This window comes from Panthera onca, chromosome A1 (genome assembly GCF_046562875.1).
Source record: "Panthera onca isolate mPanOnc1 chromosome A1, mPanOnc1 haplotype 2, whole genome shotgun sequence".
Taxonomy (NCBI): domain Eukaryota; kingdom Metazoa; phylum Chordata; class Mammalia; order Carnivora; family Felidae; genus Panthera; species Panthera onca.
Window position 1 is genome coordinate 62152730 of NC_138339.1, and position 26638 is coordinate 62179367.

At 51.7% G+C, this 26638-nt stretch overlaps 1 protein-coding gene and 1 long non-coding RNA gene across 2 annotated transcripts in view; one reads left to right on the top strand and one right to left on the bottom strand.

The window, feature by feature from the left end:
- STK10 (serine/threonine kinase 10) overlaps positions 1–26638 on the bottom strand; it is a 117356-nt gene extending 90718 nt beyond the window's left edge. The window contains exons 1-2 of the mRNA XM_060635024.3: positions 26118–26638; positions 1070–1234 (exon numbers count right to left, since the gene is read on the bottom strand). Of these exons, the coding sequence (XP_060491007.2) occupies positions 1070–1234; positions 26118–26273 (321 nt within the window). The 5' untranslated portion in view covers positions 26274–26638. The remainder of the gene's footprint in view (positions 1–1069; positions 1235–26117) is intronic.
- On the top strand, positions 9316–13716 carry LOC132681004 (uncharacterized). Its single transcript, XR_009610802.2, has 2 exons — positions 9316–9374; positions 13371–13716. It is a non-coding gene; the product is annotated as an uncharacterized LOC132681004 (long non-coding RNA).

Here is a 26638-nt window from a genome sequence, read left to right on the forward strand (position 1 = left end):
CTTCCAATTGCATCTAGAATTCATGGGAGACTTTTCCTGCACGTGATTTTGTTGAACGGAGTTTTGGGAACATTAACACGTTGCTCTACATTATAAAACGCTTGCTGAAAAATAGTTTGAAGAGACACGTATGTTCTAGGGAGTCCGGGTTTCATAAACTGAGAGGCATTCATCCCAGAAGAGTGTCCATGGGACAAGCATTCTGCAGGACAGACATGTCCTATAAAAAGCAGGGAGCCTGCAAAATTTCTCTAGAGAGGCTAGGGAGTGAGGCTGGGTTTGGAAGGCGGGGCTTGAAGCTGTGCCCGCACTACGCACATCCTGCCATGAGGCTCCTGGGCGGAGAATGAGGGGTGTTAAGGGGTCCCCTCCTCTGATGCTGCCATTGCAGAGAATCCCCACACAGCAGCCACGGTAATGACACCGCTATTGCAAATGATATAACATATATGAACAGTCGGTCAGTCGACAGTCACCAGGCTCTTGCACCTGCAAGAGCTGTACAAGGTACACTTGTAAACACCGATCATGAGTTAATTTATTTGATCCCTGTAATAACCAAATGAGCCAGGTACTATTATTACTCCCATCTTACACTTGGGAAAACTGAGGCACAGAGAAGTTAAGAGCTTGCCTAGGATTCTCTAACTCGTAAGTGGCAGAGCCTTAGAATTCCGTGGGGCGCCTGGGTGGCTTACTCGGCTAAGCGTCCAACTCTCAACTTTGGCTCATGGCATGACTTCAGGGTCATGGGATCGAGCCCTGCGTCAGGCTCTACTCTGGGCATGGAGGCTACTTGGGATTCTGTCTGTCTGTCTCTCTCTCTCTGCCCCTCTCCCGTCCAAAAAGAATTCCTTCCTGCTCAAACCACTGCCCCCATCCCCAAAAGTGGGGAGGCTCTGTAGAAAGGGAAGGAGAGGGGATCTGGAGCCGCCCTACTTCACCTTCTGCTCACCCGGGCCCCGGCCCTCAAAGCAGACACTAAGAAAGAGCAGAGCACCTGTGAACCTGGCTAGCTCCGGCCTACCGGGCCACAAGGACCAGGAGGGGGCAGGCAGGCGGCCCTTACCCACAGCTTCCCGTCATAGTAGTAGGCTCCCAGGAGCTTCACGATGTAGGGGTGGTCGCAGGTGGCGAGGATGTCGATCTCCACTGTGTAGTCCTCAAGCTCCTCCTCACTCTTGGTCTCAATTACCTTGGCGGCAGCCAAGGCACCGGTCTCCTTGTTCTTGGCCTGTGAAGCGGAGGCAAAGAAGGTCAACGAGGCACATCCGGCAGGAAACCGAGCCCTGGAAGCCGCTCGGACAGGCCTGCGTGAAAACCAGTGTTCGGCGATTCATGCTAACGTTGTTTAAAATACAACATACCCACACTATGCGATAAATAAAAACACAAGAATCGCGTATCCCTACAAACACCAACAGGGAAAGATTGCTAAGTTGTGTTCAGTAAGAGATATAAGTCACTGAACAATCAAGTGGTAGGACACTTTTTCTATAACAGTGGAAAAGTGGGGCCCCTGGGTGGCTCAGTCGGTTAAGCATCTGACTCTTGGTTTCGGCTCAGGTCACGATCTCACAGTTCGTGGGTTCAAGCCCTACATAGGGCTCTGTGCTGATGGTGTGGAGCCTGCTTGGGATTCTCTCCCTCTCTCTCTCTCTCTGCCCCTCTCCCGCTTGTGCGGTCTCTCTCTAAATAAATAAATAAATAAATAAATACACTTAAAAAAATTTAATGGAAAACTGCATAAATGCATGGAAAACTCTGGAAACATGCTGCCTGACAGCAGGCTAGGAAGGTGCCTAAAATGGGGAGAATTAAAGGGCACCTTCACTCTCTGCGTGTTGTTTAAAACATTAACAGGCACATTTCATATGTGTATTTGCATATTTCCCACACGTTAAAAGTAAAATGAAAAGAGGTTTTAAGTCCCCACCAAGTGCAGTGCAAGTGCTTCCCAGATGCATCTCCCCGGTATAACAACGGTTTATTTGATGAAAAAGAGGGAGGGAATTTCACACCTACAAGGATAACTAAAAATTTTTTTTTTCTGAGAGAGAGACAGAGAGCATGAGGGGGAGGGGGAGGGGGAGGGGGAGGGGGAGGGGGAGGGGGAGGGGGAGGGGGAGGGGGAGGGGGAGGGGGAGGGGGAGAGGGAGAGAGAATGAACCCCAAGCAGGCTCCATGCTCAGTGCGGAGCCCAAAGCAGGGCTCGACCCCATGACCCTGAGATTACGACCGGAGCCTAAATCAAGAGTCAGACACTCAACCAACTGAGCTACCCAGGTGCCCCTCTAATTTTCTGAAAAACGAAAAATAGGGGTACCTGGCTGCCTCAGTCGGTAGAGCATGCGACTCTTGATCTCAGGGTTGTGAGTTCGAGCCCCACATGAGGTATAGAGACTACTTAAAAATCAAATCTAAAAGAAAAAGAAAGGAAGAAGAGTAGCGTTGGTGAGACTGTGGAAACACTGGAACCTCTGCGCATTGCTTGTGGGAAGGTAAAATGGTGCACCTACCATGGAAAACAGTTTGGGGGTTTCTCAAAAGGTTAAACACAGAACCACCGTGGCCCGGCAGTTCCACTCCTGGGGAGAGATACAAAAGAACTCACAGCAGGGATCCGAGCAGGTATCTGTCCACCCACGTTCACAGCAGCACTACCCACTGACGTCAAAAGGTGCAAATGAGCCACATGTCCATCAGCAGATGAATGGACAAACAAAAAAGTGGAATATACACTCAGTGGAATGTTATTTGGCCTTAAAAAGGAAGGAAATCCTTCTTTTCTTTCTTTCTTTTTTTCTTTTGTCTGGGAAACTGTATTTCTCCTATCCTGAATGAAAGCCTCGCTGGATAGAAAAAGGAAGGAAATTCTGGTGCATGCTAGAACAGGACGAACTTCATGCTCGATGAAAAAAGCCAAGTCACAAAAGAACAAATATCGTATGATCCCACTTATGTGAGATACCTACACGAGTGAAATTCAGAGACAGGACGTATAATCGAGGCCACCAGGGCAAATGGAGAGTTAGTGTTAAACGGGCACCGAGTTTCTGTTTGGGATGACGAAGAGGTTCTGGAAACGGACAAGGTGGGGGAAGGTTGTACAACACTGTGAACGTACGTAATGCCAATGAATTGTGCACTTAGGGCTAAAAATGGTCAGTTTTAGGTTATACATATTTTACCGCAATTTTAAGAACTGAGAGCAAGAGAGAAAGAACCAGGCAAACAGTGCAAGCTACCGCACCCACGGGGAGCTGGTATCCAGGAAAAGGGAACAGAACCCACACACCCTCAAGTGGCCCCGTGACCCTCAAGGGCCGCTGGGAGCATTCACCCACTGTGCTGCATGGGCTCGGGTGTTTTAAGAGAGCACACTTGGGGCGCCTGGGTGGGTCAGTCGGTTAAGCGGCCGACTTCGGCTCAGGTCATGATCTCGCGGTCCGTGAGTTCGAGCCCCGCGTCGGGCTCTGTGCTGACAGCTCAGAGCCTGATGGCTGTTTCAGATTCTGTGTCTCCCTCTCTCTGACCCTCCCCTGTTCATGCTCTGTCTCTCCCTGTCTCAAAAATAAATTAAAAAAAAAAAAAGTTAAAAAAAAAATTAAAAAAAAAAAAAAAGAGAGCACACTTTCCAACAACACGGGCCCAGGAAGCGGGCCACTCGTCTGGAGCCCTTGAATAGCCATCTGTGGGGAAGCACACGGGAAACCAGCTCTTCTGGACTCCATGAGCAGCCCTGGTGGTCTCCACTGTGGTGGCTTCCTGAGGACAGTATCACACAACACCCTCACCTCCTAGGACAACTCTGACCAGCCCCATGACTTGGTGATTGATGGCCCAGATGCTCCTGCATGCCTAGCACCCCCAAGGATGACAATGAGCATTTAGCATCACCTCACATGACACCGCAGTACCCAGCACCTCAGTGTCCCCATTCTAGAGGCTTAGAGAGGGGACATGGCTGGAACTAGGATAGTGGCACCAGAATTTGAACCTGGGTCCTCTAACTTCCAAGACCCTGTACACTTTCCACTGCTGTACAAGGTCTCCTATCGTCTCCAGAACTCAGAAGCCCTAAGACCAGACGCCCACAGACACCTACGAGAGAGCTCCCAGGCCAGCCCCGCACAGGGCACCCTCCCAGCAGAGACAGAGTGGCCTACTCCGTGGCCTCAAGGTCCAGCCAGAGACCCACCCCTCTACTGCCAGTGACTAGAGGGCATGCTCATGGAGGGTGGGGTAACTGCGAGGGGGCGGCAAACCCCACTAGGGAACCTTGTGGAAGGGAGTGATGCTAATGGGCAATTTTTGAGCTCATTTGCAAATTTATTCTCCGTGTAACTGTTTCTGTTAACAGAGCTGCAAAATCCCCAGGGCCCCACGCAGTGATGACAATGGTCTCCCATTGATCAAGGTCACTAGTCTACACTCCAACATGTGCTAACTCATTTATCTCTTCAAGCACCCCCCAATGCTGGTGCTCTTACTATCTCATGCACAGACAAGGAGACTTAGTAGAGTCCCCAACACAGGTGAGGTGACAGGGCTGGTCGGGACACCTGCTCCCAGGTCTGCACTTCGGCAGGGACACCCTTCCTCCACACGGTCCCTTCCTCATGAGGCCCAGGAGCCAGTGTGTGGGGGAAGGGGCGGGGAGACAGAATTTCCCAGGGGGCCATAACCCAGTGTCAGTCCTTGTGCTAAACCCACCTGCTCACTCGCCCCACCTGAGTGGGGGCCGCTCCTATAAACTCAGTCGTGAAAGCTTGTTGAGAACACCTGAGAAACACGATTTCGGCCATTGGGCGCTTGTGCTCTGGTGCTCACTCACTCCCTCTCTCACACCTGATTGTGTACCTGCCCTTTCATTTCCAGTAAGGCTGATTTTTAAGTGCCCGCAAGAGGACCATCGAAGCACCCTTTCACACTGTACACCACTCTCGCTCCCCCTCCTCTCCAGATCCAGAAGAGGAGGTAAGGCCCGCTCTGCTCCTTTACCAGAAGGAAGGTCGGAAAGCTCAGCGGGGTGGCCAGAGGTGGGGCAACCACCTTGACCATGCTCTCCCAGCCCCCAGCCAGAGCAGCACAGGGGAGAACTGAGCGGGGCAAAAGCCACTCCCTCAGTCACTCACCCTGCACTCCTGAGAGATGGTCAAGGAGGCTGCATGGCACCTCTTCCTGGGTTTCCTTACCAGTATTTTCTCCCAGAAGTGAGGGAGGCCCAGGCAGGGACCGTTTTCCGTGAGCGCACAAAACCTGCCTTGCCCGTCACCCTGAAAGGCAGCATTGACCACAGGGCTGGGCCTCCAGCCGGGTGCCAGGGTCAACACCGAGGAACACCCGCTGCCCAGCACCTCGCTCAGATTACAGAGACCAGAGCCTGCCAGAAAGGGGTTAGCTGGCAGCAGTCGTGGTGCATAAAGTGACTTCGCCAAAATTAAATTCTTTACAAGTCTGGTTGAGGCAGCAATCTACTCACCTCCGTGCCAGAAGACGTAATAATGGCTGATGATAAAAACAGCTAACACTGCCTGTGCGCTCACCGTGTGCCAGGACGGGCCTTAAATGGCATCTCTCATTTCATCCTCCATCCAGCCCTTGGAGATAAGTATTAGTAACCCCAACTTACAGATGAGAAAACAGAGATTGAGAGAGGCATGGTGACTTGCCTCAGGTCACACAGCAAGCGGGGGAGTGGAAGCAGATCCAAATGCAGGCCCACCTTGCTCAAAGAGCCTAAACTCCAAGTCTCTTCCCAACCAGCCCTCCCTGGGGGGGCACCCAGCGTTCCCTGCTCCTCCTGCCATCGCTGAAGATAAACGACTATAGACCACAACTGATAACATGCTTGGCAGCTAAGTACTAAAAATACCAAACTTTAATCCACCCACATGCCATTAAGGCAGGTGGTCGCCATCATGCCCATTTCCCAGATTAGCAGACTTAAGGCTCAAAGGCTACCAGGACCCACCCCGACCAGTGTTCTCTTGACTACACTAGGCAGCCAGAAATCAGCTTGTTCCCTGTTCCTTCATTCAACCATTATTTACTGAGCTCATGTTCTAGGGGAGGTCCTTTTCTAGTGAACAAGACAGTTTCTGCTAGAAGGAGCACTGGTAATAGAAACCACGGCCCTCTCATGACATAACTCACCCTACCTGATTTTTCTTCGGGGGAGCTAACCCGCCCTCATTCCCAGTCCCTAAAATGCACTGGAGCAGAATCCGCCTCCAACTCTAGAAGTGGGTGGGTGACTCATACTGGTCGATCAGAACATGAATGGCTCAGGGAGAAGAATGTGATCACGTCAGCCAATGAGATGCAACCTCGGAACAATAGCAGAGATGGCTGAGATAACCCCAAACCCCACTTTAAGCTAGCCTCCAGCATAAACATTTCATGAAAATGAAACTGGCTGAAGCAATAGAGCCTAGAGAGGGCACAAGAGGACACTGCTTGATCCCCTCAATTAATTTTTATACCCGGGAGGTACTATGAAGAGCCTCATTTTATGTGTAAGAAAACTCATGCTCAGAGAGGCAAAGCCACTTGCTCAAGAACACACAGCAGATAAACAACAGGGCTGGGAGCTGAATTCAGGTCTACGTGGCTTCAGTGTCCACGCTCCTGACCTCTTTACCAGTGGTCAAATTCTGCAAAGGTCCTGTCCGGGCCCCAGTTTCCTCCCTGTACAGTAGCAGGGTGGGGAAATGATGCCCAAGCTCTCTTCATGGTCTGATGTGTAGGGCATCTTGTGAGAGTGGGTAGGTCCTAGAAAGCCATGGGTGGTCCGAGCGGATGGGGCACCTGTGGGAGTTGACAGTCAAGGAGTCGCATAAAGAACAAGTGGCTGTCTGTGGCCTCTGACGTCCATCTCTCCCACTGGCTGAGGCAAAGCTGGGGTCCAGCAAAGGGTGGGGGAGCCCCCGCCCAGCCCTCCGCTGCTGGCTGGCAGTGACTAACGCCTCAGCCCACACCCTTGAGAACAGACACACAGTGGCCACTTGTGTTTACTGGCCCAGGCACCTTGGCGGGAACAATCTTCCCCCTTGTGCGGCTCAGGCGCCCAGCCTGGAGGAGGTGGGGACAACCCTCCCAGCAGGGAGCCCTGTCCCACCCAAGGGGCCCCGGCAAGGCCAGGCCAGTCCGGTCCGGTCCACTCAGGGGCCAGGGGCTTCCTGAAAGTCCCATCACAAAGCAGCAGCTGAGGGGGACAACCCCCAGCCCACCCCGTCCCTCCCAGCTGCGGGCTGATCACGGTGTCCCTCCCTCCTCCCCCAGGGAAAGAGCTGATATCACAGAACTCAGAGACCAGAATGTTAGCCCCCACTCCTAAATCCCAACTCCCCCGTGCCCTCTGCAGATGAGGAAACAAAAGTGAATGCAGTGACCTGGGTCCAGTCTGGGACAGTTGCAGATTCACAACTCTCCTTTCCCTTGGCAACTGCCCCTCCCTCTTGGTGCAAGGGATTCACGGGGGGCTGAGCCCACCTGGCCCCAGTGCTCAGCGCAGGCCCGGCCACGCATTCCTGGCCCTCTCGGTCACCGCCAGCGCTTCAGACTTGCACAAGTGACCCAAGGCAGGCCAAAAGGGTTGTACCTGGGTGGTTTGGGGCTTGTTTTGGGGTTTTCGGTAAAGTTTTTCAGTAAAGAAGCTCTTTCTTTCTCTGGGGTTGCTAAACGGGTAGAATGGAAGTCTGGAGGGTTTTATAGCCCACATGGCCACTCCTCCAGAGACCCTGCCTGAGGATGAAGCCATGACAAAGGAAGCAGGGCCCACAAACGGAGGAGGGGATGCTGAGGTCCGCGGACACCTGGAGACAGCTGTTCCTGAAGACAGGGTCTGCCCTTTGACTTTTCAGTCCCTTCTGGACTTCTGTCATCTGCCACCAAAAAGTAAGTAGGTTTGCCATCTCTGGGGGGATTCCAGCAGAGAACAGGTATCTGTGGAGGTACTTCACCACACACCACACGTGTAACAAGGGCCACCTTCAAAAGGGCCACCGAGACCTACAAAGTGATCTTCACTGAGGCCCCTCCGAGGACCTAACTGATAACCCAGGACACAAAGCCCCAAGTGGAAAACACGGTTACTAACAGGCCACAGACAACAGAAACCAGGGGATACTTCCGCCCCAAAACCCTCCTCCAAAAAGGCAGAGATTTATAATTATTAAATTAACAAAAACAAGGAATGACAACTTCCAGGACTGGTGACAAAGAGGGTGGTAAAATGGGTATACTCATTACTGACAAAAATACAGATTCATTTTTTTTTTAATGTTTATTTTTGAGAGAATGTGAGCAGGGGAGGGGCAGAGAGAGAGAATGGGACAGAAGATCTGAAGCGGGCTCCTTGCGGCCAGCAGCAAGCCCGACGCAGGGCTGGAACTCACAAACTGCACGATCGTGACCTGAGCCGAAGTCGGATAACCGACTGGCGCCCAGATCCAATCCTCCAAAGACAAAAACCAGCAATAGGTTTTAAAATCCTTAACGATATCTTTTAAGCCAATCAGCCCTCATTCCTAAGAAAGTAAGGCCAGGAAATTATTCAAATAAAGACAACAAAAGAAATGTACTAGGAGCATGGTCACCATAGTCCATAACAATGGCAAAAAAAGCCAGAAAGAACCTAAATGTTCAACAGTAAGACAGTGGTCAAATTAACTCAGTGGGATATTAAGCAACCCTTTAAGATGATAAATAGAAAAACAATATAGTAATAAGAAAAAATAATTAAGCCATAATAGTATGTCAACAAAGCAGGCTAATAAAATGGGGCTAAGCTAGAACTTTGGGGAGATCGTTGCACCTACGAATCAGGAGAACCTGAAAACACAGCATAAGGAATACACACGGCTTGTAAAAGTTAATTTCCCTCAATGGCATCTGACAATTATCCACAGGGGTCCCAGCAAGGACAGTGGAGGATAGTGCCCCAGAAGTAACCACTTTATCTTGACCTTGTCTTGAACGTATCCAGGCATGGTCACCCTCATCCTCTCAGGAACCCACTTGAGCTGCGCTGTCCAATATGGCAGCTACCCGCCACACTGAATACAGGAGAAACAATGTTCCTATCACTGCAAAAAGTTCTAGGAAGCAGCTTTGAACATAAGGCTGAACCTGGCAGAAAATACTTTCTCATAAAGGTGAGGGAGCATCTGAAACTCACTCCCATGTTCCAGACCCAGCCTCAGAAACATGTATTTCTTTGTCCAGGAAGAAACAAAGGTCTCAAGGGCTAAGAGTGGGTAGAACCTCAGGTGGTGATCGTTAGGGAGTCCGGTCTCCTAGCAACCTGGCCGGAAGGCAGGCGTGAAGGAAGGCTCCCAGCTGACCTGTCAGATGAACAGCCTAGGCATGTGGGTCAGAGCCAAAGAACGGAGCAGACAAGGCTAAAGGTTTCTATTTTCCCTGCCCTCTGGATTCTGGATGGCTGTGCCAGGCACGTGTCAAATATGGGTCAGGCCGCTGCAACCAAGAAGGAGCCTGGTCTGTGTCCTACGATACACAGCTGTGGTGTCCCTGCCCGAAAACATTTTGTCTTTGTGTGGTGAGGTCTGTTACCAATCACGGGAAAGGCTTCCACTCTATTATGGAGGGAGGAAATCTGGCCCCACAAGGTCACAGCAGGACGGGCCATGTGCAGGGGAAGGGGCCCAACATAAATCCAAGCAGGGTGGCCTGAGGGCACCAGACACAGAGCCAGTGTGGCCTTGGGTTCAGATTCCACTAACACCCCTGGCTGGCAGGCATGAGTCAGTCGAGGAGGGGAGTCTGTGTTCCACAGCCCAGCCTTCCGGACACTTGGGTCTTGTGGGCCTCAGGAAGAAGGCCGGCCAAGACCTCCTGAGATCTCTTGAGGCGGGATAAGCATCCCCTCACCAGTGTCCGGCATAGGTCCACGAGGTAGGCAGCTGTTCTGTCTGCCCCTGTTAAGAAAAAATGAAGGCCCTGTCCCAGGTCATGCGGCTAGGAAGTGCGGTCAGGACTTGACACAGGCCCAGCCTTCTGCCCAGTGCTTTTCCCCTTCAGGAGCCCCCCAGAGAAAGTATCTCCAGGGGTTCCCACCCAGTTTCTACGTGTGCCCATCCTCCTTCCCCTTCTCTTCCTTCACTCCCTTCAGCCAGAAACCCGTTGGGGGCAAACTTCAATGGCTCCCTGCTGCTGATGCAAAGCTCAAACTCCCTGGCCTGGGACACGGAGCGCGGGTGATTTACCCCTTCTACTTTTCTGGGAGTCCAGTACTCCTCCACATGCACCCCCTGCTATGGCCAGTGCCCTCCTGCTTCCTACTTCCACGCGTTTCTTCCCCCCGCCGGAGTGCCTTCCCCATACGTGTGTTTATCCCACAAAGTCTAACTCCACAGCCTGTTCCCTGAAGTGCTCTCAGAACCCCAACTCCCCTACTACCATTTCACACCTTATTAGGGCTTTCTTCACAGACCTCCTGGTACCCCAGTCATTGGTGTTCCAAGATTCTCTGACTTCGTTGTGAGCTCTGAAAGGCTAAGCCCATGTCTAATTCATTCTAGTCCACCCCACAGAGCCTGGCACAGAATATCTAGTGGATGGGAGTCTGGGAGGGTGAGTAAATGGGAAGATGAGAGAATGGGTAGGCAGATGGGCAGGTGGGTAGTGGACGGGGAGCTGGATGGACAGGTGCATGAAAAGGAGGGTGGGTGGATGGGTTAGTGGAAGAGAGGGAGGGAGAGAGGGCTATATGCAAGGATGGGCGTGCGGCAGGATGGACGGACAGGAGAGTGAGCAAGCAGGACTACGAATGGGTGGATGGGAGAACAGGTGTGTGTGAGACAGGAAGAAAGGAATGAAAAGTTATGACTAGACAGTAAACAATCATCAAATCTTTTTTTCCAAAAGGCACTAGAGCCTGTTTGTTTTTTTTAAGTTTATTTGAGAGAGAGAGAGAGAGAGCTTGCACGCGTGCATATGCACGCATGAGCAAGCAGGGGAGGGGCAGAGAGAGAGGGAGAGAAAATCCCAAGCAGACTGTGCTGTCAGTGCAGAGCCTGATGCGGGGCTCAAACTCACAAACCCTGAGATCGTGACCTGAGCCGAAATCAAGAGTCAGATGCTTGACTGAGCCACCCAGGCACCCTCAGCTACACTGTTGGCTTCTGTGAACACCAGACTCTCTCCTTCCCTTAATATTGTAGCCAAGAAAGTTTTTTCTACAGGCACCTACCCTACTCCATTCCACCCATGTCCCCATCTTGGCAAACTTAGAAATGGGCAAATTTCCATCAAATGATCTGTGGAATGGAGAAAGCACAGGAGCTGGGTTCAAATCCCGACTCTACTACTTACCAGCTAAGCGCCCTTCAGGAAGGCAAGGAACCAGACTTTAGTTTCCCGGCAGAGATGTGGACAATTCCAGAGACACACGAGAAAGTTTATAAACCACCATGGGTTAATGGGTTAGCTACTGGCTGTGACGTTCCTCGCTTAGGACCGTGTATGTTTGACTTTCAAAAGCCTAAAAGCATGTTTAGCTTGTTCACCAATATATCTGCCACCATGTTCAGCCATAGCACACACTACGTATATTTGAGTTATGGGTGGATGGCTGAATTGGCATTTGTATCTCCGTGCAAAAAAAGAAACGATGTGTCCTCCACCTAAGGATGGAAAGGAAGTGATGAGAAGTCTCTTTTCTCCTCAACGTATTTATATTCCTGAATCTCTAGCTGTTCTCTGGTTTTGAAAGCTGCCTCCTCTCTACCTTGGGGAAGCCCAAGCCTCTGACTGAGCAGGATATACACACTTACTGAGTCCTGCCAAGTGGAGAGAAACCACTTCCCTATCAATAATCGCTGGGCCAAGTTTCAGCTCAGGATGAACGAGAGTGCCAAGTTTCAGAACAAGTGACACTTAAGGATGGCAAAGATTGTGAAGCACAAAGCAGAGGAGTGGTATGGCTTCCAAAGACGGCCATTTAATACTCTCTCCCAGGGGGTGGGGGGGGTGGGGGGGGTGGGAAGAGACGTCTGGCAAGCCATCCTGACACAGCAGGGAACGCCTGAGCCTCCAAATCCTTCTGGGCTAGCAAATAAAAAACCAAAACCCAACAGGATTAGCCTAAAAGATATCGCACCGTGGCCTTGACAGAAAACCCGGGCAAGCTGTCCAACTAGGCCAGGGATGTGGGAGCCTTCAGATCTCAGCTCTTCAGAAGCGATGGGGATCCAACCTCACCTAGTGCTGATAAAAGGAGGTGAGAAAGGTGATGTAGAGACGCTGCTCCCACCTCTCCCAAGCCCCCTGGAGCCAGCGGAGGGCCCACAGAGGAATGGGTGCTGAGTCACAGCAGGAGGGCGGCCCAGGGTCAAGAGCAGAGAGGAAGGAGGGAAGAAAAGAAGGAAGCACCTTTCTCCAGGGCTGCCTTAGTCGGTTGAGCATCCAACTCTTGCTTTCAGCCCAGGTCATGATCTCACAGTTTGTGAGTTCGAGCCCCTGCTTGGGATTCTCAATCTCTCCCTCTCTCTCTCTCTCTCTCTGCTCCCCCCCCAAAAATAAACATTAAAAAACAAAAGAGTCTTCAAAATGTATTATTACAAAGAAGACAATCAAACCACCCATAATCCCTTGAGCAGACCTAGAGGGTATCACGCTAAGTGAAACAAAATGAGATGGAAAGACAAACACCTTATGATTTCACTTTTATAAGGAATCTAAAAAACACACAAATGAACCAACAGACAGACTCTTAAATACAGAGAACTGGTTGTTGCCAGAGGGGAGGTGGGTGGGGGATGGTGAAATAAAGGGGATTAAGAGGTACAAACGTCCAGTTATAAAATGAGTCATGGAGATAAAAATTACAGTATAGGGGATGTAGTCAATGATATCGTGATAATGTTGTTTGGGGACAGATGGCAACCGCTGACCGTGGGGAGCACGGAGTTTTACACTGAACTACTGAATCGTTACATGGTCCACGTAATAGAACACTGCGCATTAATTATACTTCAGTTAAAGAAAAACACCCATAATCCCAGAGAAAACTGCCTGCAGCACTTTGTAGCACCTCTTGCCTGTGCCTGCTGTGGCTGAACCCACCCTAACATTTCCCAGCTGTGTGACCCCAGGGGACTTATGTGGCCTCTCTGTCCCTCACTCTCCTCCTTTTGCTAAGCAGTTCCTGCCTCGCGGGCTGTTGTGGGCATTCACTGAGCTAATTAATATGTGACCGACACTCGGGGCAGGGCTGGCCCGAAGTGAGCACCCCACAAGTGTTTGTTCACTATTCTCTCTCTCCACGGATATGTTCTCCCATACCTTATAGAAGTGGGGTTAAACTGTACACACTGACTTGTCATTTTCACTTCACTGACCAGTATGCTCGTGTATTGTACGCGGTGACGGTCATGCCATTTAACAAGGCGTCACAATCGGCCCTGTGGATCACTGGACACTCTGCCACGGCATCAGCTCCAATAGCTGCAGACTGCTCCGCTAAAGGGCAAGGCCATGACGGGTCGGACATATGGTCAGGCCACTCCACGCCGTCACATGGTGCTGCATCCAGGGGCCCGAGACTCCATCACGAGATGCCAGACAGCTCTCCAAATGGCTGGGCCGCTTCATGCCTCACGGTCGTGCAGGTTGACAGCCCTCCCCACGCCCTGGCTGACACGAGATGTAATAAATATGTGAAGCGAGGCGCAGGCCAGTCCTGCTGTATCCTGGCTGCGTGTCCTTGGGTACTGGCCTCATAAGACTGCAGGTGGTAAAGACACAGACCTGTCGAATCACCACGAGATGAAACTAGTAACATTAATTATACATTACATCACATGTATGTGAATTATACTTCAGTTAAAAACACACACACACACACACACACACACACCCATACTCCCAGAAAAACTGCCGTGAGCATTTGGGAATACCTCCTGCCGGTATTCCATGGTGCGGGACAAGAATTACATCCCACTTGTGAGAGGAACGGTATTATCCCCATTTTGCAGAAAAGGACACCGAGGCTCAGAGGGGTAACGTCACTCGCCTAAAGTCACACAGCAGAAAGACGACAATGGCTGAGCCGGGACTCCTGCACCACCAAGTAGGAGCCTCGGAGGCGGGGCTCCCGTGGGAGGTGGGAGGTGCTCCACAGACCTTCTGAGGTTCACCTTGTCGGCCTCAGACGGTCTACAGACAGAGCAGAGCCTCGGACAGAGCCGGCACCGGTTCCTCATTACTGTAGGCACCAGTCCCCCGCTCCCTCCTTGGCCAACAGAAGCAGCAGTGGGTTTCCTGTCACCTCAAAGCGGGGTGGGGGTGGAGGGCACTCGAGGGAGGAGGAGGCTTGAATAAGAGCCAGGGGACCAGAGACCACGAAGCGGCAAAACAAAGGTAGAAAGAATCTCCAGGCCAAACAGGGAAGCAGGCCAGCTCCGATGGGGTCATTGCCTCAGGGTGACAAAGCCAGCTTTGATGGTGGCAACAGCCTCAGGGGCCAAGAATTGGGCCTGGGCTCCCAGACAGAACAGGCCGGAGCTTTCCAGGAAGGAGGGCAAAGGCAGGCGTGCCCTCTGGGGCATGAATGTTGCTCTTTCACCACCCAGAGCGGCCACCCTGGACCGAATGGAGCAGGCAGGGAGCGAACTTCCCAAAGGCTGGGTGGAGCCTCTTTATCACGTTCTTGGGCAGGAGAGCAAGAAGCTTCCGGCTGACCCCCAGGAACCCGAAACACCAACTTCCCTATAAGAAGCAGCCTCCTGCATGACCAGAAAGGGGAGGCGGACCAGGGGCCTACAGGGACTCTGCCTGCCAACCCTCAGGAGCCAGGTGTGCTGGTCAACCAGCAGGAATAATCATCAGCACCACGACGGCATTTACTTCTCCCTCCATTCTGAGCACTATGGATGGTAAGGACTGGCCAGGTCTCCACCTTCTATTAAGTTTTCTAAGGGAAGCGCTATCTTGATCCTCATTTTACAGCTCAAGATGCTGAGGCTCAGAGAGGTGAGGCGACTTTCCCAAAGTCACACAGCAAGGAGGCAGGGAAACTAAGAGAAAGCTCAGCAGGGATCCCTGTGCCTACACTCATTAGCACAGTGCTGGGCCTGCCTACAGAGAAGAAGCTAGGGCTAGCATTTACTCATTCGTTGTTCATTCACACAGGAGAAATTAACTAAGCATCTGCTATGAGCATCTACTATGTTGGCCACAAAAAAAATGGAGAACTCCCTGCCTGCGGGGACCTTACATCTTCCAGAGAGGAAAGAAAAATAAACAAGACAACACGCAAAAGAAACCCAGTCTGTGGCTGGAGCTCCGAAAGAAATCAGCAGAGAACTGGCACCATGGCCAGGGAGGGGCAGTCAGAGCAGGCCTGAGAAGGGACGTGTCAATCGACACCCAGAGGATGAGAAGGAGCCCTGGTTGCACAGAGTAGTGGGAAGAGAGTGGGAGGCAGAGAGGGCAGCAAGTGCAAAGGTCCTGAGACAGAAAAGGGATGTCCTTCCTTCAACTCCTCTCAGTGGCTCCTCCCCCACCGGACAGAGGCTGGCTACAGTTAAGGCTTTAGTCACTAGCACAGTGGTTAATCCTCTGGAGTCTCAGGGCCTCAATTCTGGTTCTGGTATTGCCTGTTAGTGAGAAAACAAAATAAGCAAGCTATGGGGAAAGGAAGGAAAAAAAAAAAAAAAGTGTAGCAAAGGGGAAAGCAGAGAGAAAGGGGAAGAGAGAAAAGAGTGAGTGAAGAGGAAGGTGAGTGCAGGGGAGGAGGGAGAAGGGGGGTGGGGAGAAAGGGGAAGGGAGGAAGAAGCTCTTCGGAGTAACATGCCTCCCTACCCTGCTGGCAGCACTCAGGGGCACCCAAAACCTTAGGATGCTGTGGCACCAGCACGCCCACACCCACCAGAGCCCCAGGAGGAGGCCAGGAGCACCCAGCTTCCCCCGCCACTTCCTCTGTGAGCCTGAGCCCTGCCTACACTAGTCACCACTTCCTCTGCATGTGAGAGGCCACCGCCCCCATCTCGGGGCCCAGACCCAGCTAAGGTTGAGCCAGGCCTAGGGAGGAGGGTCACGTCGCTGGGCACAGAAACGCCAAGGCCACAAGGAGACACCACACTGAGGTGGCCCGGGAATCTCTCCTCGCACTAAGCCCCCTCGTCTTTCCCTCCATATTGTACAGTAGAAAAGGCTTAGGTTCCTAGCCAGAGACATCTGGGTTCAAGTCCCAGCCTTGCCACGGAGAAGCGGTGTGAGCCGAAGCAAGTCCATCCAGGTACCTCTCTGGGCCTCTGCTTTATCAGGTGCGGAGAGAGGATGCTAACTAACCCTTGCCCTTCCTGAGGTTGGCAGAAGCGTCAACGATGAACAGATAAGAAGAGCAGCTCCCCACTCATTTATCTTGTTCACCTTGGAACCCACAGTGCCTGGCACACGGGAAGTGCTCAATTAATAATTCCAATGGCTAACCTGTATTTGAGCTTTTCCAAGGTCCTGGGCCAAGTGGTTTACCACTTGGGTTATTTCACTCTCCAACCACCCTGCAGCAGTACTACTCCCAGTGCCGTTTTGCAGCTAAAGACACAGAGGCACGAGGGTAAGTACTTCTCTCAGGATCACCGCAAGAGGCAGCGAGCCAGGCTGTAACTCCAGAAACTCATCCAAGTTCCTACACCATCTCTGATCCCGGGCAAATGTGAGTTTCCCTTCGCACCTCATCCTCTCTAACTTCTTGCCTCTTCCTAACTACCATCCCTTGCTCTCTAGAATCTTCCATGCCTCCCGCCCATGGTACAACATCTCATTCTTGGACTAGATGCCTTCCATCAGTGCTTCTCCCTGGGCTCTGACTTGGGCCCCAACCACAGCTCTGGCCTTTCCTCTTAGCCCCACCTGCTCCAGCCAGCAGGGTGTGGCCACTCTGTCCCAGCCTTCACTCATTAATGGCTACCCCAGCCTTGGGCAGCCAGGAACCCTGGCTCTGACATCCCCCAACTCCCCTCCTCTGGTGACCATCCAAAACTAGCTCCACTCTAACACTGCGGGAGGCTGATCTGGTCAGGCCCTGGACACGGGGCAGGCAGGACATTAGCTGAGCTCAAAACCAACACAACCAAATTCCTCAGCTTGGCATTCGAGGCCTTCTTGACTGGGCCCCCAAATAGTATTCTTGATCTGGCCCTGCCCTAGCCAGCCCCTCCGGCCATGCCCAGCTCCCAAACCCACTGACCACTGGACTTGAGGCGGCAACAGAAATGTGTAGAGGGGCCCAGGAGGAAGGCACAAGGTGTTGGTAAACGTCAGAGGCCAGATCTGCACTGTACCGAACAGCAGTCACATGTCACCACTGAGCCCCTGAAATGTGGCTAGCCCAGATTGAGAGGTGCTGGAAACACAAAACACAAACCAATTGTAAAGACTTAATATGGAATAAGAATATTAAATATCTCTTTTATTCTATATTGATTATATCCTGAAATGATACTTTGGATACATTGGGTTAAATAAAATATACTTTATTTAACCCAATGTATCCAAAGTATCATTTACTATTAAGCTGGTGGCCACCAGCAAAATAACATAAAAACAGGAAGGGGGGGGGCGCCTGGGTGGCTCAGTCGGTTGAGTGTCCGACTTCAGCTCGGGTCACGATCTCGCGGTCCGTGAGTTTGAGCCACCCGTCGGGCTCTTGGGCTGATGGCTCAGAGCCTGGAGCCTGCTTCCGATTCTGTGTCTCCCTCTCTCTCTGCTCCTCCCCCATTCATGCTCTGTCTCTCTGTGTCTCAAAAATAAATAAACGTTAAAAAAAAAAAAAAAAAAAAACAGGAAGGGGGACAAAACAGAAGAGGCTCCTAAATACAAAGAACAAACTGAGGGTTACTGGAGGGCTTGCGGGTGGGGGGATGGGCTAAATGGGTGATGGGCATTGAGGAGGACACTTATTGGGACGAGCACTGGGAGTTCTACGTAGGGGATGAATCACTAGATTCTACTCCTGAAATCAACATTGCACTATATGGTAACTAACTTGGATGTGAATCAAAAAATAAGAACCAACAAACAAAAAATTGCTGGCCAATAGACACATGAAAAGACGCTCACCGTCACTGATCATCAGGAAAATGCAAATCAAAACCACAATGATACCACCTCACACTCAGAATGACTAGTATCAAAAACAAGAAACAAGTGTTGGTGAGGATGTGCAGAAAAAGGGACCCTCATGCACTGCCGGTGGGAAGGCAAACGGCTGAAGCTACTGTGGAAAACAGGACAGAGGTTCCTCAAAAACGTAAAAATAGAAATACCGCACAATCCAGTATTTCTACTACCAGGTATTTACCCAAAGAAAGTGAAAACACGAATTCAAAAAGACATATGCACCTCTATGTTTGCTGCAGCATTATTTACAATAGCCAAGATATGGAAGCAACTCATGTGTCCAGTGGTAGATAGATGGATAAAGAAGACTTTATATGTTACTATTAATCAGCCATAAAAAGAAATGAGATCTTGCCATCTGGGACAACACGGATGGACCCAGAGGGTATAATGCTAAGTGAAGTAAGTCAGAGAAAGACCAGTGCCATATGATTTCACTTATATGTGGAATCTAGGGAAAAAAAGCAAACAAAGCAACCAAAAACAGACTCATAAATACAGAGAACAGATTGGTGGTAGCCAGAGGGAAGGGGGGCTTTTATGTGACACATGATTTCAAAATGCTGGCAATCGCTTCAAATTTGGTTCAGCCACCGTGGGAGCCACACAAATCAGGGTGCAGGCTGGCAACCTCAGGCCTCACTCTCCGACCTCTCTCCTGGCTTCCTTCTCTCCAGCTTGCTATCACCACCCCACCTGCCCTGCCTGGTGGAAGCCTTCCCCTTTCTCCACTTTCCCCAGCAGAACCCCCTGTGTCCTCCCCCCACCAAGCAGCAGAGGAGGCTGCTGGCACCACGGAGCACCTCCTCTGAGCCAACTGCTGTGCCCTTCGTGGGGGGTGAGTCCTAGCCTCAGCCCCACTGTACACATGAGAAAACTGAGGCTCAGATCGCACAGCTGCTAAGTGGGACAGCCAGGATTCGAACGCTGGTCCCCCTGGCTGCAAGGCCTGAGTCTCCCATCCTACACTCAGGGACCTGACCCGCAGACACGAACAAATACTGTTTGCCATAGTGAATCGAGCCAGTTCACTCCAATGAGGCAGTGGTGCCCAACTAGAGCCATTCTGCCCCCCGGAGAGCATGTGGCAACGTCTGGAGACATTTCAGGCCGTCACAACTAGGGGGGCCGAGGGGAGGGTGGCACTTCTAACGAGCGGAAGCGAAGGATGCTGCTAACACCCAATAATGCACGGACAGCCCCTACAACAAAGGATTCCTGCCCAAAATGTCGACAGTGCCGAGGTGGCGAGCCCTGGCATAAGAGCCAAGCTACTGTCACCAGCTAGACCCCCAAGACCTGTCCTGTACTGCTCACCCGCTTGTTCCCACAGACCTTTGTCCCACCTTTTTCCTCAGGCTCTTCTTTCCAACTATCTCTTAACTCGGGCAAAAGGCGCGATGGACACAGCATCCTCGAAGGAAATCGAAACTACCCCTCAAGCAAGAAGGACGGCCAGGACAAACTCCGCCGGCCCAGACCCCTCGGACCATTTTGAGCTCAACCCCCAACCCACACCTGCATAGATGGACCACGGAAGGACCTGTGGAATGACTGACAGTTACCGTTCCCTCATTAGAATACTAAAATCTCCGCCCAAGGAGCACAAGCCTCATTTACATGACACAGAATATACTTATCGGTATGTTTCCTCCAGGTACATGCCTGACTTTATGCTGGCTTCTACCTGGTGCCGAGGCTCCCCTTTCTAACTACTCATCCCAACCCTAAATAAAAGCAGCCCATTCACCCTTGCTCTGGGAGTCACGGCTTTGGAAGTTATTCCCCGTGATGTGCTTATTTGCCACAAGTTTTTGCGGGACAACTCCACCTGTACCTGTGACTCACCAAGGAGCGAACTCACGCTGGTTCTGTGTCACCACAAACACGAACGTATTTCTTCCTGGTCCCCAGTTAAACAGCAGTAACTGGCCAGGACCTTCTCTTTGTGATACCAAGAGCATCAACAATAACAAAGTATCTTCCTTTCCTGCCCACTTCCTGGGTGGGGATCAGGAGCTACAAGCACCTTGGCCCTCCTATCCTCTGACTTATCACCTTCATTTACAGACAAGAGCCTGAGGCTCAGAGTGGGAGGTCACTGGCTCAGGTGGAAACCCAGATCTTGCTGACCCTCAAACTTCTTCCCTTAATCACCCTGTTGTACTGCCCTAAGCGGCAGCTGGCACAGGGCTGTTTTCTGGGGGCTTTGGGGTGGCAGTCCCTGCGGTTGTCCCCTGGTCTGGGTAACCTCCAGAGGTCAGGGGACCCAGATGGAAGTGGGGGTGGGGATCTGGTTAGCTGTTTAGCTCACATCGCCAGGGCCTGCTCTGGAGCCAGCCAGAAAAGGTCTCAGTGCTAAATCAGCTGCTCAAGAGACACCCCCACCCCCGCCACCCCACCCCGCAAGGTGGGCAATACCCCAGGAAGCTAGGGCCACTTGAGTTTAGGACCGAGCCAGGAACACACTCACAATAGCATGGACTTCTATTTAGAAACACTAGGCTGAGCGGAAATAAGGTTACTGCCTGGGGGCAGATCTCTTTCCGGAGGAGGAGGAGGGGAGGCGCACAGGCCAAGCCCTCGGCAGCCCCAGAGGAAGCGGAAACCGGGCCTTAAAACTAAGGGCAGGAGAGGAGGTGAAAGCATGACTCTGGCCAGGAGGGGCGGAAGGCCTGACAGCTGGCTCCCACCTCACCAAACGTCCCCTTTGTCGGCTTTGTCGTCTGAAATCGCAGGGCAGGATATGGCACTTGAAGGGTGAGGGTTAACAATGGCTCTCTGGGTCCAAGGGCACCTGAGGTCCCCAAGGAGGGCAGGCCTTTCCAAGGCCCCAGAGAACTCGAGGATTGGCCCTTGGCGAGAGCAAGGGGCAAAAGGAAGCCTCTACTAACTTCTCTCATTTTCTTTTAAAAATCATCCTCAAATAGGCATACCCTTCAACCCAGTAAAGCCCTTCCGGGAGTCTAGCCTGAAAAAGGATTTAAAACACAAAAAGAACTTTACCAGCAAAACTCATCATCAACGTACAGCTCAGCCATAATGCTCACTTTGGACACGCCAACTCTGTCCCAAGACTACTGATATATTACGGAACAATTTCATCAAGACGCTTAAATGTGAATTTGCTCACGGGCAGTTTTGTCTGCCAGAAACACTAGGTGAACACGGAAAACTGCATCCACCCAAACCAAGCTGCGAAGAAATGCCCACAACACACAGGCATGCACCTCAAACATCTGTCAGCGGCCTCTGGGCCACAGCCCTCCACATCTGGGGTCCCACCTAGTGCCGGATTTCAGATAACCCTCCTCCAACGGCTTCACCTGCCCTAACGCACCCACGGCCACAGCACCCGGCAGCTCTTTTTGTATTTCTTATCTGCAAAACTTGTGTACAACTGTACCACGGGGTTCTTAGCTTCCTTTTTTTTTTTTTATGGGCTCCTGCCTCCATTTTTTTAAGCACTGCCCTTAGCAGCATGTCTTATAAGGCATCCATTCTTTACTGATTTTGCACAGCTCCAAAATTTTTAGGAATGGTTATTTACATTACAGCAGAACTGACTATATTAGGTACAGTGCTTAACACAGCACACAGCACTTAATAAGCATTTAATCGTTTTTTTAAAAATCACTTAATTAAAAAAAAAAGTTAAATATCCAGTAAGATTAAGAGCAAGGCGGTACTGAGCCATCACAGAAAGTATGTAGGAAGCATTTAGAATAATACAGAAAGATGTTTTAGGAACGAAAGACAGCATACAACACTGTAGGTATGTATGATTGTATGATTCCAACCCTGAATTAAAACATTTTTCTCACCATAAAACCTGATAAAGTCTGTAAGGAAATATATCAAAATGTCAACAGCAATGGATTGGACTTATTAGGATGATGTTTTTCTTTTTACCTAAAGAAAAAAAAAAAACGTTCTTTGCAAAATCATAAGGCTTTTAACAGCTCACAAGCAGCATCAGATCAGAACCAAAATAGTTTTTTTTAAGAAGCAGAAAAATGGGGCGCCTGGCTGGTTCAGTCAGTGGAGCATGTGACTCCTGGTGTCAGGGCTGTGAGTTTGAGTCCCACATTGGGGGTAGAGGTTACTTAAAATTAAAATCTTTAAAAAGAAAAAAAAAAGGCAGAAAAATAATCTCAGACTGCTAAGTCAACTCTTAAAGTTTATTTTTATTTTGAGGGGCGCCTGGGTGGCTGGGTCAGTTGAGCCTCTGACTTCGGCTCAGGTCATAATCTCGAGGTTCATGAGTTTGAGCCCCGTGTCAGGCTCTATGCTGACAGCTCAGAGCCTGGAACCTGCTTCAGATTCTGTGTCTCCCCCTCTCTCTGGACCTCCCCCGCTCACACACACACTCTCACTCTCTCTCTCTCACTCTCTCTCAAAAATAAACAATTAAAAAAAGAAAAGTTTATTTTTATTTTAAGAGAGAGCATGCACAGGAGAGGGGCAGAGAGAAAAGGAGAAAGAGAGAATCTCAAGCAGGCTCTGGTGTTGTCAGTGGGGAGTCCAACATGAGGCTTGAACTCACAAACCCATAAACTGTGAGATCATGAGCTGAGCCAAAACCAAGAGTCTGCCGCTCAACCAACTGAGCCACCCAGGCAGCCCCAACCCAACTCTTGATGTTTGCTCACTCTGTGCTCAGCACACGAGTACCATCCTGCCGCTATAACAGCAACCACAACCTACTTAAAGGCAGCTTCGTTCTACTCAATAGGATATCAAACACTCCCTCCCCTTTCTACCTTGTCTTCAGAATAAAGATGATTTTTTTAAGAAGAATTTTGACATGGGGACGCCTGGGTGGCTCAGTTGGCTGGGCAGCCGATTTCAGCTCAGGTCATGATCTCACGGTTCATGGGTTCGAGCCCCACATCAGGCTCTGTGCTGACAGCTCAGAGCCTGGAGCCTGCTTCGGATTCTGTGTCTCCCTCTCTCTGTCTGCTCCTCCCCGGCTCATGGTATCTCTCTGTCTCTCAAAACTGAATAAACGTTTAAAAAATAAATTAAGAAAAAAAAAGAATTTTGAAATGATATAAGAATTTTGAAACCACGTATATATGGTAACATTTGCTTTGTACCTAGTAATAAGCTAGAAATGATTTTCTTTTGAAATCCATTTGTATCCCACAAGGATTAGGTGAGAACGACCCTGACTCTGCCCAAAATTAATCCAACCCTCCTCTCTCTCCTGAGGCCAAATGGCGGTTTATCAGGGAGAAGGGGAGCAAAGGGGCTCCCTATCTTGAGACTGCTAATGTTTAGTCTTTGAGCTTCTGCAAGACTCATCAGGAAACCTGTAATCAGTCTTGTCCTGACACGCATCTGACAAATTGGGATCTCTAAGGCGTCATAGGCCAGGGAAGTCCTCGGGAAGGTCTTCACCACGTGGGGAGCCAGGAGAACCTGTTCCTTCTAAGACAGAAAGATGAGACGGTGCCATTACTTCCCCAGTTCACAGCCAGCTAGTTCCCCAGGCACTGTGTCAAAACGTTTAGTCCTGGGCCCAGCCATAAAACCTAGATGGACCTTCCGGCCTTTGCTGCCATGGCGGCCACGCCAGGGAACAATGAAGTGGGAAAGAGTTATGGTCCCTGATTAGAGTCTTTCCTAAAGCAATACCTGCTTCAACGTCAACATCAAGGGACCGAGCAAGCAGTACTTCAGAATAGGAAGCCTGGGTGACAGGGATCGCCCATTCCAGGATGGATCTTCCTTAGCTGGTAACTAAGGCAAGTGTTAAACTGAAGCTCAGAGCCCTGGGTTCTAGTCCCTTCTTCTCCCAGGGCCCCAGTATCAGTATCCCCACACACAACATGAGGTCGGGTTAGATCAGCGGGTCACACCCTAAGCCCAAGCAGGTGACCTAATAAATTGTCCAAGAGTATCAGCCATCACACAGCTCTCTTGGTCTAGCTCTCCCTTGTCTTAATTATGAGAAAATCAGGGGTTCTGAGATGGTGTGAGGCAGCTCACAGCTTGGGGAACTAGATTCACTTAAAAAGGGTCCCCTTACTCTGGAGATACCAGGAGACAAAGCAACTTGTGAATCAGATGCACTCCTCTGCATGAAACTTCCAGAGTAGCAGGGGAGTTTTACACGGCTAAAGCAGGCGGAAATGACAAGTGAAACTGACAAGGGGGAAATCTTAACCAGTATAAAAGCAAAGTTCTGCATTTAGGTTTGAAAGAAAATGATCCATATGGACCTAGGATACACTGGGAGAGGGGGACAAGACTGCGATTGAAAGCCAGCCCCTAACAGACAAGAAACATCAGTGAGAGCCAACAGTGTGCGCTAAAAACACCAACTGCATCTTCTGGACAAAAAGGATGTGGTAAGCTGACCAAGGGTCCAGCTGCCCCCGTGGTGGTCAGGGCACATCTGGAAGAGCAGGCTCCCACTGGAGAAGGCAGCATGTCCAGGAAGAGAGCTGCAAGGCTGAGGGCAGTTTCCTGGGGCCACCAGGAGGAAGACGCAGCTGTGAGAAGGGTAAAGAAGAGATGTGCCAAGTTAAGAATGTGCTGGCTGTCCTCAAAGACAGCAGAGCCCTCAAGCAGAGAAGGGCAGCAAATCAAGGCAGCCAGAAAGCCACGGGTGTGAGTGACACAGAGGCCTGCTTCTCCAACCACAGGACCTCTGCTCCAGTGGGGGTTCCACCCTGTAACAGGAAGTGCGGGCTCTGAGGAGAGGTGGTGAGGTAACAACACAGGCACCCAGCGGACCTGGATGGCCTCAAAACTGCCCCTAGGCGCAGTGCTTCTCAAACTCAGTGCGCTTAGCAATCACCTGAGCATCTTGTTAAAATGCAGGCTCTAATTGAGCAGGGCTGGGGCGGGACCTGCAAGTCTGCATTTCTAACAAGCTCCCAGGTGATGCTAATGCCAGGGACTACACTTTGGTAACTACGCTCTAGACCACTTGCAGGGCAGAGAGCAAGTCCTGAGCAGATGGGTCTGGAGAAGCCCCCTCTGTGGGCCGGCCTCCTGAAAGGGCAATCCTGGGGTCAGAGTGGGGTACAAGCTAACTGGAGCCCCAAGGACGGTGATGGTGCCTTAGGAAGGAAGACCCCTCCTGGAGTTACACAGCAACTGGGGGATTCTCTCAGTAAAGCTTCAGGGAAAGGAGATGGGGGGGGGGGGGGGAAGGGTGGAGTCAAGCCCTATGTGTTTGGGTCTCCAATACAACTCAGCAACTCAGACTTGGTTCACAGGAGCAGGAACCAGACAATGACCTGCTGCAAACGTGTCTAGAATTAATCAGCTCTGCCCCACCCATCCCTCCACAAAAGCTCTCTGCCCCCTTATTCCTCTAGGGGAAAGGTGACTGACTGCAAACTGGAAGGCTCCCCAGCTGTGACTCACACACACAGTCAAATCCAATCCCTGCAGCCTAATATTCACAGAGCCCTGACCTCCCCTTCTTTCTAAGCCTAACACCTCACTCTAGGGCCACCTTCTTTCCTGGCTCTGGCTCAAGTTCAAGTGTGTCCCCAGCTCCACCGATCCCAACTCTTCCAGACACGGCAGAAGTTTCTCGGTCTCCACGCCTCGGCATTCTCACAGCATCTGTGTGGCCTTACAAAGTATGCCTAGAATCCGTTTTACGGCGGATGCCTCGTCTCGGATGCCAAGGTCCTATAAGCGCCCCTTTGTCTCCCCCTGCGGCGCCGAGCGCGGTGCCGGACGCACAGGAAGTACTCAGAAACAAGCTGGGGGCAGCGGCCGTGACCAGAGGGGGCGCCCAGCACGGAGGGACCAGCCGGGCTGAGGGAGGGTCTCCCCAAAGAACAAGGGTCACCAGGACCGAAGCGCGGAACCCCGAGTTCAGGGCCGGCAGCCCCTCTGCGCCCTTCTGAGCCGGGGCCAGGGCTGATCCGGGCCCGCGCCCCTTCCTTCCGGACCCGGTCCACGCGCTCGGGGCCACCCATCCCCAGCGCCCTCACCTTGTAAACCTTTCCGAAGGCGCCGTCGCCCAGCTCGCCCACGATCTCCCACACTTCGTTGGGGTCCACGTCCCGGCGGACGTGCTCATATTCGCGGGACTTTCTCTTCTCGAAGGTAGACAGGCGCAGGATGCGACGAAAATTGGCGAAAGCCATGGCTGGGGGCGCGCGAGCCGGGGGGCGAGGTGACGCCGGCTCCCGCTCGGGCTCAGGCTGTGGCTCCGGCGGCCGCGAGGAGGAGGGGCTGGAGGACGCCGCGGCGCTCGGGGGTTCTCCCCAGACCCGCCCTTCCCCGCAGCCCGTCCCCGGTCAAGTGCGCCCCGGGCTGCGCGCGGCGGGAGCACCCGGAACCGCGCAGGCGGCCGCGGTCCCCGCCCCCGCTCGGTCCCGTCCCCGGGGCCGCCTCCCGACTGCCCGCCCAGTTCGCGCCGCGCCCCCACCGGGGCTCGGGACGCGTTCTGGGGACCTGGCCCCGCGCCCACCCACGGCCCGGCTCCACCTGCCGCTCCCCGGCAACGCCC